Consider the following 16,720-nt stretch of genomic DNA (forward strand, 5'->3'; position numbering starts at 1 on the left):
ATCAAAATAGATTTAAAATATCAGGCGTTGATATAGGTGTTCCCCTAAAACTTTTGAGCAGTGTATCCTTGTAAAAATGGGAAGTTCGTTTGAAAATAAAAAACTTTTTAGTCCTAAGCTTAAGTTACAATTGTCGTGATGTTTCTGTCTTCATTCATATACAAGATATAGTCTTGTGGAGCCGAATAAACCGTTTTGAAACAACCTGTATATTACCAAAAAAAACATGCATTCGGTAGTCGGATGTATGCAGCTTCCAACGATGATTTTACATTTATTTTACTTGACGTTCTACATTTGCGTCACTGCACAGAGAGTATCATAGATCTGACTTTACAGCACATTTATTAGGAGCTCTCCTTACGTTGCGGAAGTGGTTGTGTTGAAATTCTCTTAAACCAACAGATTTAGGTTTTCTGCGGTTTCCCCGATTCACCTCCGACGAATGTGAGTTGTGAGTATGGTAATACCTTTTTGCTGCTAGCCCGTCTCTAATGACCTCGACGTCGACTGGAGGTTAAATTTCGTTTCTCCTCACTCCATTCACGCGTGAAGAACTACTTAATTGACAATGTGCGACCGGTTATTAGTGGAATCTAATTTACATGGCCCTATGGGACTGGACTGAATTACCACTCTGGGAAACAAGAACACTGCATTTTCTACATAGTGTTCTGAAAAATTACTAAATATTTTTCTTTGGTTGTTAGGTTGTAATTTTCAGCGTCCCTATAACACTGTATCCCACGTGAAGCAAGCCGGTGTCCCTTACTGCTGCTCTTCTTCTCATACAATGCTTGCCTCCAGTTCAGTCCAGCCTCGTATAGATCTCACGCAACTGAAAGGCAATCCATTATTTTTTTAGCTGTACAACTGTCTTTGAAGCAGTCTCTTTCACAGGAGAGCTGGACTTTCTCAGTATTAGCATGAGCCTGTGACACGACTGACTCCAGTAGTATGTCATTCATTGTATAATCAGAGACCACTACACATTTACCTTTTCTGACGTACAATGCTTTACATATCTGTATATAGAACTAGTTGCTAAGCTTTTCATCATTCAGACAATCTGCAACATCCAAATGGATGCTGCTACATTTTCATTTTTATAAAGTGAACGGTAATAGACGTAACATATCTCTCACCATCAAAGATACGGCTAGATATACCTTAAGAATACATTTGCTTTAATAAGTGACGACGCGATGCTGTATATGTTGACTTCAGAGAGTCTTCACGGAATATATCTTGTTACAATGTGTAATGAGTGCGAATGATGTTGCACATGGTTGGCGTATTCTAAAAACACTGGCGGCAAAAAAAAACGTAGCACCAAGAAGGAGGTGTGTAATATAACGGAAGTTGGTAGGCTTGTTTCTACATCTGAAGGGGGATGTCTGCTTGAATTTCGCGCCAGCCTCCTAAGAGAGGCCCTAGTTGCTCCACTATGAGGGTGTAAGCCAGGTTTGCTTTAGATACACGCTGTAACGGTCGTGAGCATTGATTATCTTTCAGATTGGACGTGGTGAGTTGAAGTTAGATAAGAATGCCATTTTCAACACCTCACTGAGTTTGAATGAGATCTTGTAGTAGGGTGCTGGGTGTTCCTTCTGCTGTTCTGGAGGACTTGACAGGAATGTAGGCACTGTACACGATCGCTGGCCGTAGTGGTCACGAGAATGTACGATCGCAAGAAGACCGGACTCCGGAAGGCCACGTGACACTAGTGAGAGGAAGGCCCCATTGTGTTCGACATATGGTTGAGGCGCGTCGTACTGCGTCTGCAGCAGCAATCTTAGCGGCATTTGGCACAACAGCGACACAAGCAACTGTTTCAACTGAAGAACAGCTCCGAGCCAGACGCCTTGTAGTCTATATTCCACTGACCCCAGATCACTCTCATGTGCGACTTCCGTGGTGTCAAGCAACAGTTCATTGAGGAGAAGAATGGAGGTTTGTTGTGTTTATCGGTGCTGGTTGTGTCTCGGTGCCAGTGGCGGTCATTTGTTGAATAGGGGGAGGACAGTTGAGGACCCGCTATCAATCTGTGTGCGTGCTGGAGTTATGGACTGGTGTGCGGTTTCGTAAGAGAGCAGGAGCACTCTCGAGGTTATCTCAAGCACAGCATTCCATGGTGTGTTTTTAAACAGTAAGTCTCGCCCACATACAGCTGTTGTAACCCATCATGCTCTACAGTGTGTCGACATGTTGCATAGACCTGGTCGATCACCAGATCTGTCTCCAATCGAGCACGTATGGGACATCGTCGGATGACAACTCCAGCGTCGTCCACAAACAGCATTAACTGTCCCTGTATTGACCGACCACGTGCAATAGGCGTCGAACTTCATCCACAAACTGACATCCGGTAACAGTGCAACACAACGCATGCACGTTTGCATGCTTGCATTCGGCGCGTTACACCTGTTATTAATGTGCCAGCAATTCACATCTTCCATTGTTTATCTCGTGCTTCCATCAGCCTGTGATCCTGCAGTGTTAATCGCCTAAATATGTTAGCTAAACAAATGCTTTCCCAAAATTTCATTACTGTACATTAATTATTTGCTGGTGTTGCGATTTTTTTATCAGTGTATAAGCTGTCTGCCAGAAAGACATTTGTATTGTAAAGAGGTGATTATTTTAGGTTGTTAGCTCGTGAATTTGAAATTCAAAACCCCAGGCTGATGTATTAAAGTTCACCTGCAGGGTTATCCAGAAAGCTCTACCCGAATTAGTTAATTTTTATTTTATGAAATGTAAATTGAAGACGAATGATCAGTATAAAGGTGGAAACAGGAAGTTATAAAGTTCACAAACACTGGTCAGTTCGTGCTTTTTATTTATTTTTTTTTATTTTTGCAGACTCACCCAGTTTGTTGACGTTACTTTAGCCAGCGACATATGCTTTTCCTTATTGGTGATTCAAAGCCGAATCGGAGACGAAATACTCTCTGCAATGTAATTAGGGACTCATTACCAGCACTGTGGCGGTGATAAATGAAACTTTAGTTAGTTACTCTTACAGTCTGTATTTCATGAATAAAAATTAAACTGGGTCTGTCATTTTGTATACCCCTGCATGGCAATCCGAATAAATAAACTTGCGATTTGGAATTTCAAAGTTCATACAACTACCAACTATAACAGCCTGGACTAAAACGGAAATATTCCGTTTTGGATACATTAGATGAAAACTGAGGAAATACGAGCTGAGATACTGTTATTCTGTGTATGGAATTATTTCGAAGACTACTCGCTCGACCGGAGAGAGGAGGAAACTCACGTTTGAAATAAGCTCTGGGGACACGTAACACCCGGTTACATCCTCTGGGTCACCCCATTTCCGCTTTATTGGCTGCAGTCACGAGAGCATTAAGCCCTCGTCTGCAGCTGGTTATTGCCGCGCCGAGGCGGCTCGGGGGTAAGGAACGCTCGCCGGCCTCGCCCTGGCGGTCAGGTTACACGGCCGTTTTTTGTTGCAGTTTGCGGACGATGGAGCCGCGAGACCTGGACCCCGGCATGGTGCGCTACCAGCTGGACAGGGCGCTCCGCATCTGGTCCGACAACTCGCGGCTCACCTTCCGGGAGGTCAACAGCGACCGCGCCGACATCCTCGTCTACTTCCACCGGTGAGTACACATCATTTTGGTGCACCGTCTCTCTGTAGCTGTAGGTGTAGATGTAGATGCACCGATCATCTTGGCAGAGTACGAACCAACTCCTCGATACCCCCGGAATGGTCTCACCGGTGAAATGAAATGGTGTGTGACGAGGGTCTCCCGTTGGGTAGACCGCTCGCCTGGTGCAAGTGTTTCAATTTGAGGCCACTTCGGCGACTTGAGGATGAAATGATGATGATTAGGACAACACAACACCCAGTCCCTGAGCGGATAAAATCTCTGACCCAGTCGGGAATCGAACCCGGTCCCTTAGGATTGACAGTCCATCGCGCTGACCTCTCATCTACCGGGGGCGGACGTCTCACCGGTAAAAGCCCATAACTGCCTTTACCGATTTCGAAAACATTATTCTTTTGTCTTCGTCGGGAACCTTCGCTGTTTTTCACTGCTATGATGGCTACCTCAATTTCTTTCTTGCTTGTTTTCGTATATCCTGCACATCAGTGGCGTAACTAGGGTAATTGGCGCCGAGGGCAAAGTTCGACTTTTCGCCCCTTTCCCTGCCCCGTCATACCCGCCGACTTAATCCTGATCCCACCCCTCCTCCCATCCGGCGCTCTTCATTACTCTTATTTGTGGCAAAATCGCAAAATAGGCGAGAGTTGTCGTTAGAGGTATGTACAGTCCACTTTGACCGAGAAATTTTTAGAAATCTGTGGAAGCCAGTTGGATGTAGTGGTCCTTACAACAACACAAAAGACTCGATGACTTACCTAGTTTCGTGTATAATGGCCTGAAGATGGTGTGATTGACGCACCGAAATTGGTAGATAAATAAAATTGTTAGATAAAATCACGGGTGTTCGTCTCTATATTGTTCAAGTCTTCGACGAGGCGCAGTGTCCATTCTATTTACACAAAGTGGATTTACAGAAACTTGATATGATGTTCAACTACAGCTGTGATGATACATTTCAAATTACGAAAATCGCAACAGCTGCGTCCGAGTGACTTATTAATCACAAGTAGTTTCATGATATTATAGTCATATCTTCAGGTGACAAACTGTTGATCAAAAGAAGATAGAACGATCTAATTAGAACTATGCGAAAATGGGAACTCTGGAATTGACGTAACTCTGATTGGCATGTGAGATAAACGGACCTTTCAACACATAATGTCCTTAAAAGCTCAATAAGGGTAAGTAACAGGTCTTCCGGCACAAAACTGGCGTCCCATAGTACGTAGCCGTCGTGACTAAAATAACCATTGGAACTATAGAAAGGCACAACCCTAGAAACAGGAAATTTAAAATAAGAACCGGCATTATAAAACGTGGGAAAGAGCCTCAAAGCTCAACAGGATTACTTGACATCTATGTTACATCTTTTCAGGCGAAGAGGGCAGCAACACTGGAGCAATAGAGTTCCTGTTTTTGGATAGTTTTAATCACATTTCTTGTATCTTCTTTAGGTCAACAGCTTCATAAAAAAAATGGTTCAAATGGCTATGAGCACTATGGGACTCAACATCTGAGGTCATCAGTCCCCTAGAACTTAGAACTACTTAAACCTAACTAACCCAAGGACATCACACACACCCATGCCCGAGGCAGGATTCGAACCTGCGACCGTAGCAGCCCCGCGGTTCCGGACTGCAGCGCTAGAACCGCACAGCCACCGCGGCCGGCAACAGCTTTATACCTGAAGATGTGGCTATAATGTCATGAAACTTCTATCATTTGGAAAAGTAATTTAAATGTGCAACACTTTGACTTCCTGTTTCTAAACTAAATCACTTCCAAACCCGAACTCCAAACCAATCAAACCGGGTAAACTTATAAGATGTTAGGAAAATGTAATGATTTCTTCACAATGTCGTTAGCATGCCTGATTTCACAGAAAGAACATTCACCCACCTATAAGCTGAAAAGAAAAAAGCGTCTACTTACCCATTAGATACAGGTCTTACAGAACTACTGCTCAGTCTAGGCCAGTCCGAATCATCTTTTGATTTCCTTTCGCACATCTTTGCTCTCCTCTTATTTTTGTATCAGCCTTTCCTATTTTTCGCCCCCTCTCCTTCTTCACCTTCTTTTTTTGCCCTCACTCACTTTTATCGTCAGTCAAAATTCTGCACCCTCCGTGGGAACGGCGCCCGGAGTACGCGGTCCGGTCGCCGTACCCCGATACGTCAATGCCGCACAATACAGCTACACACACTCCGCTGCAGGTATTGCGAACGCAGAGCGCTCGACCTCTAAGCAGTAGTTGAGAGTACCTGCGAGAGCAGTAGGCTGCGTCACTACTATTTGGCACGGCGCACAGATCGTCACGTAGTTATCCCCTAGGGCGCGAAGCTAAACCCCAAATCGCACCATACTGTTTCGTACAGTGATCTCAGGTGACACTGTGTCGGTGATCAGTGCATGCGGATGAAGGTTTTAAACTGAGCACGTATTTTGATGATATGGAAGAAAAAAATCCGGTTAACTGCGAGTAAGATTCGCGCACCGAGGGTGCCTTACGAGCTTCCGGGAGTCGAGAATGTAGACAGTTTTTTTCTTGTTATCAGTATTGATACTAGCAAGATATCAAAATACGTGACGTAAACGGCTTCACTTTCGATTTCAGTGAATTAGAAGCTTAAATTGTTTACGACACGAAAGTACGGTAGACTTCAGTATGCACGAGGGTCACGCCAAAAGAAATGCATACTATTTTTTTAAATACATCTTTTATTCTACATGTTTGAAAGTTTTACAGTGTGCAGATACATCCTTTAGGAGCAATATTTTCATTTCTCCACATAATTTCCATCCCTCTCAACTGCCTTACGCCATCTTGGAACCAGCGCCTGTATACCTGCACGGTAAAATTCTGGACCAACCTGTTGGAGCCACTGTTTGGTAGCGTGCACAAGGGAGTCATCATCTTCAAACCTTGTTCCACGAAGAGAGTCTTTCAGTTTCCAAAAGAGTTGATAGTCACATGGAGCCAGGTCAGAACTGTAAGGCGGGAGTTTCACTGTTGTCTATCCGAGTTTTGTGGTCGCTTCCATGGTTTTTTGACTGACATGTGGCCGTGCATTGTCGTGCAACAGCAAAACATCCTGCTTTTGCCGATGTGGTCGAACACGACTCAGTCGAGCTTGAAGTTTCTTCAGTGTCGTCACATATGCATCAGAATTTATGGTGGTTCCACTGGGCAGTGCGCAGTACGAGGCCTGTTTCTGCGAAGAGAATCCTCAAAATTGCCGTGCCCGCTTTCATCACGTAACCTGCTTGCCCACCGACTAACTGTACTGCAATCGACAGCAGCATCTCCATACACCTTTTTCAACCTCTTGTGGATGTTTCCCACTGTCTCGTTTTCACAGCATAGGAATTCTGTGACAGCACTTTGCTTCTGACGAACGTCAAGTGCAACAGCCATCTTGAAGACATGCTGTGACGGCGCCACTAACGGGAACAGGTTGAACTAAGTTTGAAAACAGGCGGGAAGGATGTATCTACACACTGTAAAACTTTCACACATGCAGAATGAAAACTGTATTCTTACAAAATTAGTGTGCATTTCTTTTGGAGTGACCCTCGTAACATTAATTTCGGCTTGATACGTCTACCCGTTCCTGAGGAAAAGGCGTCTTAAGAGGCTGACAGGCGGACAGTCGGATAGTATGACAAAAACCTTTTTTTCGTGGGATGTGATGACAAATCAAAAATTTTCGGATTTTTTCTTTACTTGTGCAGTGGAACCTTGGGTCACGCCAACTTTCATGATTCTAGGTCAACGGGACGTAAACCATGGGCTTGATCAGTGAGTTCGCGAGTATCAAAATATGACTTTAATGGCGGTATCTGTTAATTTATTGACTTACAAGTTTTAATTTTTTACACCGCCAAGGGACCGTAGACCTCAGTACGTGACCCAAATTTAAACTTGATACGCCTAACCGTTCCTGAGAAAAAGAGGTGTTAACAGTCACACAGACGACGGACGGATAGAATTAGGGTGATCCTATAAGACTTCGTTTTTTTACCGATTGTGGTATGGAGTCCTAAAAATGGCTGTCGTTTATTCACTTTCATTTTGATAATCGTCCAAAACAGTCCAAACAACATTGCACTGCATATACATTTACCACTCATCGACATTAATACAAGTCGACTCTTAGTTTGTAATCAGGAGAGAAATCTTACGTTTCATCTACTCCTGCGCCTTCGGAACTGTATAAAGTTTACCCACAGAATGAATGTTTTAACGCGAAACTTGTTCTTATAACCGAGCGAGGTGCAGACACAGTTCTGCTGCGCTGCGATAAATATGTGCGTAGTGTGTGAGGAAAAGGGCGCAGCAACTGGAAACACACTCCAAAGTTGAAGTATGCGGGATGTAAACTGAAGGTGCAGAAGGGAGAAAGGAAAGGGAAGGGAGGGGATCACTGCTGTCAGCTGCATCGGGACGTTACGAGAAATCGGTGGAGAATGAGTGAAAATGTGGACCGGATCGGGATTCGAACCCGGGATGTCCTGCTTACTAGCCAGGTGCGTCAATCACTGCGCCATTTGGGACAGCCTTATCACAACTGCACGGACATCTCGGCACGCCTCACGGCCGATCCAGATTCCCACCGAGAGCTACCTATCCGCCATCCCTGTCCATTTCCTTCATCTTCGTTACTCCGAGATTCCCATAGGAGGTCAAACGTATTTGTGCACCGCGCAGAATCCGCAGCTGTGTTACATGATATGTAAATTGAAGGTGGAGAGGGGGGGGGGGGGGAAGGAAAGGAAAGGAAGGGCAATGGATCCACCTTCTTCAGTGCGCATGCACAAATACGTTTGACCACCTAGAGGTGCGAACGTGGAGGAAATATGCAGGGACTGTGGACAGATGGCGCTCGATGGGAATGTGGAAAGTCTTGAGGCGTGCCGAGACAGTCCGCGCAGCTGCCATAATGCTGTGTCGTGGATGGCGCACCAGCTAACGCCCCGGCCTAGTGAGCTGGAGGTCCAGGTTCGATTCCCGCTCCGGTCCTTCTTTTCACTCGTCGCCACTGATTCCGCGTCACGATGCAGCTAACAGCAGTGATCCCCTCCCTTTCCTTTCCTTTCTCCCTCTCTTCACCTTCAATGTGTATATGAGGTGTGACAGCTACGGATTCTGCATGGTGTCTAAATTGCACACACATTCACCGTGAAATTCTGGCGGTATGTGAACCAAATGCAATGTCGCATACAGACCTATTGATGTGGTGCAAACAGTTTCACCCAAGCCACATAGACATGGGTGATGGTGTTCGGGAAGGGAGGCCATCGAGGAACTGGTTCGCAGCACTCGCAGGTTTTTCAACTATGAGGACGTTCACACAGGAGTTTTCAAATGGCTCCGAGACCAAGGAATGTTATTTACAGAGACTCGGTGTCTACGTTGCAAAATGGCGTCGTGTATCTTTGTCACTCTGAAGTGCAGTGCAACAGTCAGTAAAAATTACTTGCCTGTCGTAATAACGTGCAACTTACTTTTTGAAGTCCTCCTGTATAAGCATGACGATGAAGTGCCAACATCTGATGGCTGTAGACAGTCCTTGACAAAGAATTGGACGTTCCGCAGGTTGTACCACGGGGACGGTTTCCCTTTCGACGGGCGAGGGCAGATCCTCGCTCACGCCTTCTTCCCGGGAGAAGGGAGAGGAGGAGACGCTCATTTCGACGAGGATGAGATCTGGCTGCTCGGCGAAGAAGACGCTTCGGGACAAGGTGAGTGTTGTTTCCCAATTTGGCCGAATCAAGAGCTGGCATTCTTTTAATGATAAAATGTAGGGTTCGCAATGTTTTCAGTTGAAACGTGCTTCTTGACGAATGACAGCCATTGTAGGATGCAGAAGCATAGACAGTTGCTTATTCAAAATTTCATTTAAGTACCCATTCAACTGCCAGCCGGTGTAGTTACAGTGTTTTAATGTTACAAATAAAATATGAATCACAAAATAATAAACTTGCAGACAGAGTTTAGTAATGCAAAAGCAAACAAACAATGTAAAACAGTTGAAGTTGTTGCAAATTCTACAGAATCAGTGCATGCTTCCCAGGCCAGAGGCAGCGCAACGTCATACTGATAAGTGGGCTCATACTACCAAGCTCTTTCTGCATTTCACTCAATTTTGTAACCACTGAAGTAACGTCAGATTGCTGAACAACCCGTGAAGATTCATTTCGTTTGCACCTACCATTATGAGAGTGCTTCACTTTGTCAGGCCGTGTAGTAAATTACCGGGTGGTTTTAATTAAAGAACAGGTAATCACAGAGGTCCAGTGTGGCCTGTAATTATCGCACTGCAGTGAAACGTGGTACCTATGCTAGTGCGTTTATGGGGAACCGATCCACGCTTGTAATAAATTAGTTCCAGTTTTCGCCACCAGGTGCATATCTGGCGCCATACAATATCGCGTCGAAGCCCCTCATGCCGATATTTAGCAAACTGTGAAAGTGGCGGTTAATAATAAAATCAACATTATGCCTTTCTCACTTGTTTGACCTTTTCTGCACACGTTCCGTTCCTAATTCATTACACGTGGAAACGTTTGTACTGTCGTTCATGCATTCATAGTGCCATATTTGCACCTGGTGGTCAAAATTGCACTATTTTTTTCCAACTTATATCGGTTGCGCATTAAGCCTAGTTTACACGATGACACTAGGTTGCAGGTAAACTGCGCTACTGGCCACTGCGCATGCGCACCGCGCGTTTGTGCAACTCGTTGGTGAAACTAAACACTTTCGGCGTGTTCCAACTTTGGCGACACTAGTTGCATGAGTTTTGAGGTTATGTGTGTTTTTAGAGTGTAGACAAACTGAAATATGAAGTGGAGAACGGAGAATAATGTTCGCTTTTTGGATATCTATGCTTTGCATACGTGTTTGTGGGATTTCAGTGATGCTAATTACAAAAATAAGCAACATGTTGCTGCCTATGAGACCGTCATGTGCGATCGTAACATAGATCGTTTGACAATATCTGAGCTGCAGGGAAAAATTTATTGAGTTAGGAGCACATATACAACTGAATTAAGAAAAATACAAGCAAGCGTAATTCTCGCTGTGGTAATGCTCTTGTCTACAAGACTAAAATCCCATCGTTCGAGTTGGCCAACTCTTTGTTAAGAAATATTGTTGACAGGAGGGAAAGCTATACAAGTTTAAGAAGCTGCATTTTTTATTCAATATTCATCTATTTAAAACGTCGCTGCAGTGCTCCCCATTCACATATATTGGAATTTTGAAATATTGCCACTGTAAAGATCTCTCTTCAAGAGAGTAGTTCGCAAACCATTCTCTTCTTAATGCGGCCTGCTTCGAGTAATTATTGTTGCTAATGTTAAAAATTATTACCATTAATGTTAATAATTATTGGTGTTAATGTAATAGCGTCATCGCCAACTAAAACCGTATCTTATAGCATGCCCAATGTTCTCGATTGTAATGCACGCAATATGATACTTAATTTTAGTTCTGGGGACAGAGCTTCATGCATTAAAGTACCTTTATTCCTTATCACATAATTAACTGTATTTAGAAGAAACGTGAACATTTCTAACATAATTAAAAGAACTTATTGGATCTTCCGTTATAAATTATTTCAGCAAGTATGCTGAGCAACCGAGCTCACGTCTTTTCTTCATCCAGTCACGTATCGAAACACGTTTCTTATTTTTTTTTTTTTTTTCATATGCAGCGATTCCACGCAACACGCTTTTAACTCCATGAGAATTCGTGCGACGTGCAGCTGCCAAAACATTCATTTCAGACACGACTCAGGAACCCACAAAACGACGAAACTGAAGTGTATACTGGTTTCGTCGTGTCTACAGTCACATATGAAACCGCTTGCGTGCAACTCATTCCACGCAACGAGTGGCGCAACCCAATGTCGTCGTGTAAACTAGCCTTTAGAAAGTTTCGCTGCCACACATTAATCAGAGCCCATACTGGGCCTATGTGAGAAGCTGCACTTTAATTCTAACCACCTGGTGTACCTACACGGAGCAGTATACCGGTGGCGCAGTGACATCTTAGATTCCACCCATTGTCGGAATATTTTCGATATGTTTTCTCAGAATATTAGACTTTATTTTTTTAAGCGCCTGCCAGTTCACAGTAGTTTTGGACATTTCTGTTCTCTCTCGCGAATCAAACACGCCAGTGGCCGTTCGCGCCGTCTTCCTCGTACAAGCTGATACGTAAGTAACGCACGTATCGCGCCAGCAGGCGCAGGCGGCCAGCCGTCGTATTATTAACTGGAGGGAAGGCCGGCGGTCTGCGATACGGCGTCTGGCGGGCTTCCTGGGCTGTGCGGGCGGCGATAGGCGCGGAAAGCCGGCCGGCCCGCGATAGGCGCTTCCGCCGCCGCGATTGTCGCCCCGCCGCGGGTCGTCGCGCCGCGAGACGCGCTCCAGCCCCGCTCCGGAGCTGCTCAGCGTAGATGAGGTGCCCTCTCCAAAATCAACTTGGCAGCGAATAAACAAACAAAAGTGATGACAGCATGGTTCCTACTTCGGATCGCCATGCGGATGCACAGCAAAAAAGCCGTCTGTTGTGTACATAGTTCCGCGTAGTCAGCGCGTACACAACTTTCCCACTAGAGCGCGCCCAGCTAAGCACAACAGCGCAGGCGCAGCGCTCGTCCGTCTCCGCACAACGAGATGGCGCTGCCATAGAGACGGACCAAATTCTGCTTCCCCGATCCGCGTATTAATATGTAACGCAGCCAATGAGATTGCTGCTAACGTAGAACCTTTTCTCCTCGCGGATCACACTCGCGCAGTGATAATGAACTCGCGAGGTATTATAACGAGTGTACAGACCTCCAATTAGTCAGTCTGTACCAGTCTGCACGAGTTCTACATTAGTCTGTACCAGTCTGCACGAGTTCTACATTAGTCTGTACCAGTCTATAGTCAAGTTTCAGTCTGCGCCTAGTAAGATTATCATATTCCTGTACATAGCCATGAAGATAAATGTATAGACACTTTTGTCAAGTATCAGAGATATATGTGAGAATAAGATTAACGTGCCAATCCCAAAGGAACTTCAGATTGTCAGTTGTAAATAGCATCCTAAACCAAGTTAAGTAATGTTTATGCTTGTTATTATTTTAATAAATGTGTGTGAAAATTAATCAAGTTCTGTTTAAAGTTGGTCACCGTCAATCTGCTACTCTAAGCGTGCAAGTGGCATTTCTATCGTCTGACCTGACGGCAGAAGATATACACGCCACGATAAGACCACGAGACATATTGCTGACACTCGCCTACTTCGTTAGCTTCGTTAGAGCGACAAGTCAAATAATCTGATGGTGTGTGTACTGAAGGTCTTACAGTACGCACACACTGTGTACACTGACGTGACAAAACTCACGGGATACCTCTTAATATCGTGCCGCACCGCCTTTTGACCGGCATGGTGCAACAGCTGGACGTGGCATGGACTCAACAAGTCGTTGGAAGTCACCTGCAGAAATACTGAACCATGTTACCTTTATACCTGTCCATTATTGCGAACGTGTTGTCTGTGCAGGATGTTGTGCACGAACTGACCTCTCAGTTACGTCTCTTAAGTGTTCCATGGGATTCAAGTCGGGCGACCTATGTGGCCAAATCATTCGCCTGAATAGAGCAGAATGTTCTTCAAACCAATCGAGAAGAATTGTGGCTTGGTGACATGACGCATTGTAATCCATAAAAATTCTATTATTGTTCGTATAAACTCCGTAAATGACTGCAAATGGTCTCCAAGTAGCCGAAAATAAGCATTTCCAGTCAATGATCGGTTCAGTTTGACCAGAGAACCCAGTCAATTCCACGTAAACACAGTTGAGACCACTATGGGGCCACTACCAGCTTGGTTCAAATGGCTCTGACCACTATGGTACTTAACTTCTGAGGTCATTAGTCCCCTAGAACTTAGAACTACTTAAACCTAACTAACCTAAGGACATCACACACATCCATGCGCAAGGCAGGATTCGAACCTGCGACCGTAGCGGTCGCGCGATTCCAGACTGCAGCATGGTGGTACAGTGCTGACTGGTTGCAGGCGTGCGCTCGCCGCCTGCTCGCGGAGCACGTTTGCCGTGAAGCCCAGAACTAGACTCTATGTCGAAATGCCGATGAACTGGGGCGCCTCATCCTCCTGCAGCTTCTCTTGGTTCTGGAACAATAGAGTATCCTACGTCACAGCAAAAATTAAAGTTTTACTGGCATCTGTTTACTGTAGAGTTCTGGAATGTATCTTGTGCTGGCGTGAGATGACTTTCTTGCAGCTCAAAATCACCGAGTAGAAATAAACACGTTTTGTGCTACCGCCAATCGTGTTAAAACCGCACCGCTCTCTTCCTCAAGAGTTCCAGAAGCCTACACGTAACGCATTCTGCATTAACACCGTGTTTCTTGACTTTCACAAAGCACCCCGGCGGTGTCTCCTTGAAGGTAAAGTACTTGCTTACGAAATTATCGCAAGTGGTATGCAATTGGATTGAGAAGTTTGCAAATGATATTCAGTTCTCGAAGAAAGTAATGCTTCAGAATCAACAAGGCCCGTCGATAAAATAATTCTTCACGAAGTACCTATTCCGATCATCAGAACATCTAAAGGAACAATAATTTGTAAAAACCTCTATGGCAGTGTCCTTGAGGCACCGGCCTTGCCGCAGTGGATACTCCAGTTCTCGTGAGATCACCGAAGTTAAGCGCTGTCGGGCGTGGTCGGCACTTGGATTGGTGACCATCCAGGGCGCCATGCGGTGTTGCCATTTTTCGGGGTGCACTCAGCCTCGTGATGCGAATTGAGGAGCTACTCGACCGAATAGTAGCGGCTTCGGTCAAGAACACCATCTTACGACCGGGAGAGCGGTGTGCTGACCCCACGCCCATCCTATCCGCATCCTCCACCACCGAGGATGACACGGCGGTCGGATTGTTCCGGTAGGCCACTCGTGGCCTGAAGACGGAGTGCTTCATGGCAGTGTCCTTACCACTCTGCGTCACTGCTGTCAATAGTAAAATACATTATACACTCAGTAATCAAATGCACTCACGCAGTTAATAAATAGCACAGATCTATTAACTGTCGGTATATTCTACAACAGACGGCAGTAGCACAGGATGGCGTTTATTTTATCTCACGCCGCAGTAAAAACGGTGCACTTCAGGTTGTTGTTAATACACTCCTGGAAATGGAAAAAAGAACACATTGACACCGGTGTGTCAGACCCACCATACTTGCTCCGGACACTGCGAGAGGGCTGTACAAGCAATGATCACACGCACGCCACAGCGGACACACCAGGAACCGCGGTGTTGGCCGTCGAATGGCGCTAGCTGCGCAGCATTTGTGCACCGCCGCCGTCAGTGTCAGCCATTTTGCCGTGGCATACGGAGCTCCATCGCAGTCCTTAACCCTGGTAGCATGCCGCGACAGCGTGGACGTGAACCGTATGTGCAGCTGACGGACTTTGAGCGAGGGCGTATAGTGGGCATGCGGGAGGCCGGGTGGACGTATCGCCGAATTGCTCAACACGTGGGGCGTGAGGTCTCCACAGTACATCGATGTTGTCGCCAGTGGTCGGCGGAAGGTGCACGTGCCCATCGACCTTGGACCGGACCGCAGCGACGCACGGATGCACGCCGAGACCGTAGGATCCTACGCAGTGCCGTAGGGGACCGCACCGCCACTTCCCAGCAACTTAGGGACACTGTTGCTCCTGGGGTATCGGCGAGGACCATTCGCAACAGTCTCCATGAAGCTGGGCTACGGTTCCGCACACCGTTAGGCCGTCTTCCGCTCACGCCCCAACATCGTGCAGCCCGCCTCCAGTGGTGTCGCGACAGGCGTGAATGGAGGGACGAATGGAGACGTGTCGTCTTCAGCGATGAGAGTCGCTTCTGCCTTGGTGCCAATGATGGTCGTATGCGTGTTTGGCACCGTGCAGGTGAACGCCACAATCAGGACTGCATACGACCGAGGCACAAAGGGCCAACACCCGGCATCATGGTGTGGGGAGCGATCTCCTACACTGGCCGTACACGTCTGGTGATCGTCGAGGGGACACTGAATAGTGCACGGTACATCCAAACCGTCATCGAACCCATCGTTCTACCATTCCTAGACCGGCAAGGGAACTTGCTGTTCCAACAGGACAATGCACGTCCGCATGTATCCCGTGCCACCCAACATGCTCTAGAAGGTGTAAGTCAACTACCCTGGCCAGCAAGATCTCCGGATCTGTCCCCCATTGAGCATGTTTGGATGAAGCGTCGTCTCACGCGGTCTGCACGTCCAGCACGAACGCTGGTCCAACTGAGGCGCCAGGTGGAAATGGCATGGCAAGCCGTTCCACAGGACTACATCCAGCATCTCTACGATCGTCTCCATGGGAGAATAGCAGCCTGCATTGCTGCGAAAGGTGGATATACACTGTACTAGTGCCGACATTGTGCATGCTCTGTTGCCTGTGTCTATGTGCCTGTGGTTCTGTCAGTGTGATCATGTGATGTATCTGACCCCAGGAATGTGTCAATAAAGTTTCCCCTTCCTGGGACAATGAATTCACGGTGTTCTTATTTCAATTTCCAGGAGTGTAATTCTCTGATGCCCGAAGATGGTGTGATGATCGAAACCGGTAATTAATAATTATTGTATCGACATCTCTTGTCGGTTCTGAAATACGATTTTTTCTTCAGTGCGATCAGTGGCGCACCACTTCACAAAATATATCGAGAACCCAGTAGGTCGTACTAGTTGGAGAATCATCATTAGAAGCGAAAGAACAGTGCACGATACCTCAGCAATACCGCTATTACTGTTCACCATACAAATGAATAACCTGGCAAATAAAGCAAATGATTCTCTCAACCAGTTCACAGACGACCCAGTTGGGTATAGTGTGACACATCAGAAAATGCTTGCGAAATATAAGGGGACGTGCAAATGATGAGCGCCTGGTGCAGAGACTGGCAGCAGAACCTTTAACGCAAACAAGTGCGTGACATAATGTGTGAACAAGGGCGCTAGGCAAGAAAAAAATTAGATCGTTCCA

At 46.0% G+C, this 16,720-nt stretch overlaps 1 protein-coding gene across 2 annotated transcripts in view; it reads left to right on the plus strand.

Moving 5' to 3' along the window:
- LOC126272445 (matrix metalloproteinase-2-like) overlaps positions 1-16,720 on the plus strand; it is an 884,734-nt gene that overhangs the window by 835,038 nt on the left and 32,976 nt on the right. For both annotated transcript variants that reach the window (XM_049975331.1, XM_049975323.1), the window contains exons 4-5: positions 3,486-3,632; positions 9,238-9,383. In XM_049975331.1, the coding sequence (XP_049831288.1) occupies positions 3,486-3,632; positions 9,238-9,383 (293 nt within the window). The remainder of the gene's footprint in view (positions 1-3,485; positions 3,633-9,237; positions 9,384-16,720) is intronic.

Source organism: Schistocerca gregaria, chromosome 1 (assembly GCF_023897955.1).
Source record: "Schistocerca gregaria isolate iqSchGreg1 chromosome 1, iqSchGreg1.2, whole genome shotgun sequence".
Classification (NCBI taxonomy): domain Eukaryota; kingdom Metazoa; phylum Arthropoda; class Insecta; order Orthoptera; family Acrididae; genus Schistocerca; species Schistocerca gregaria.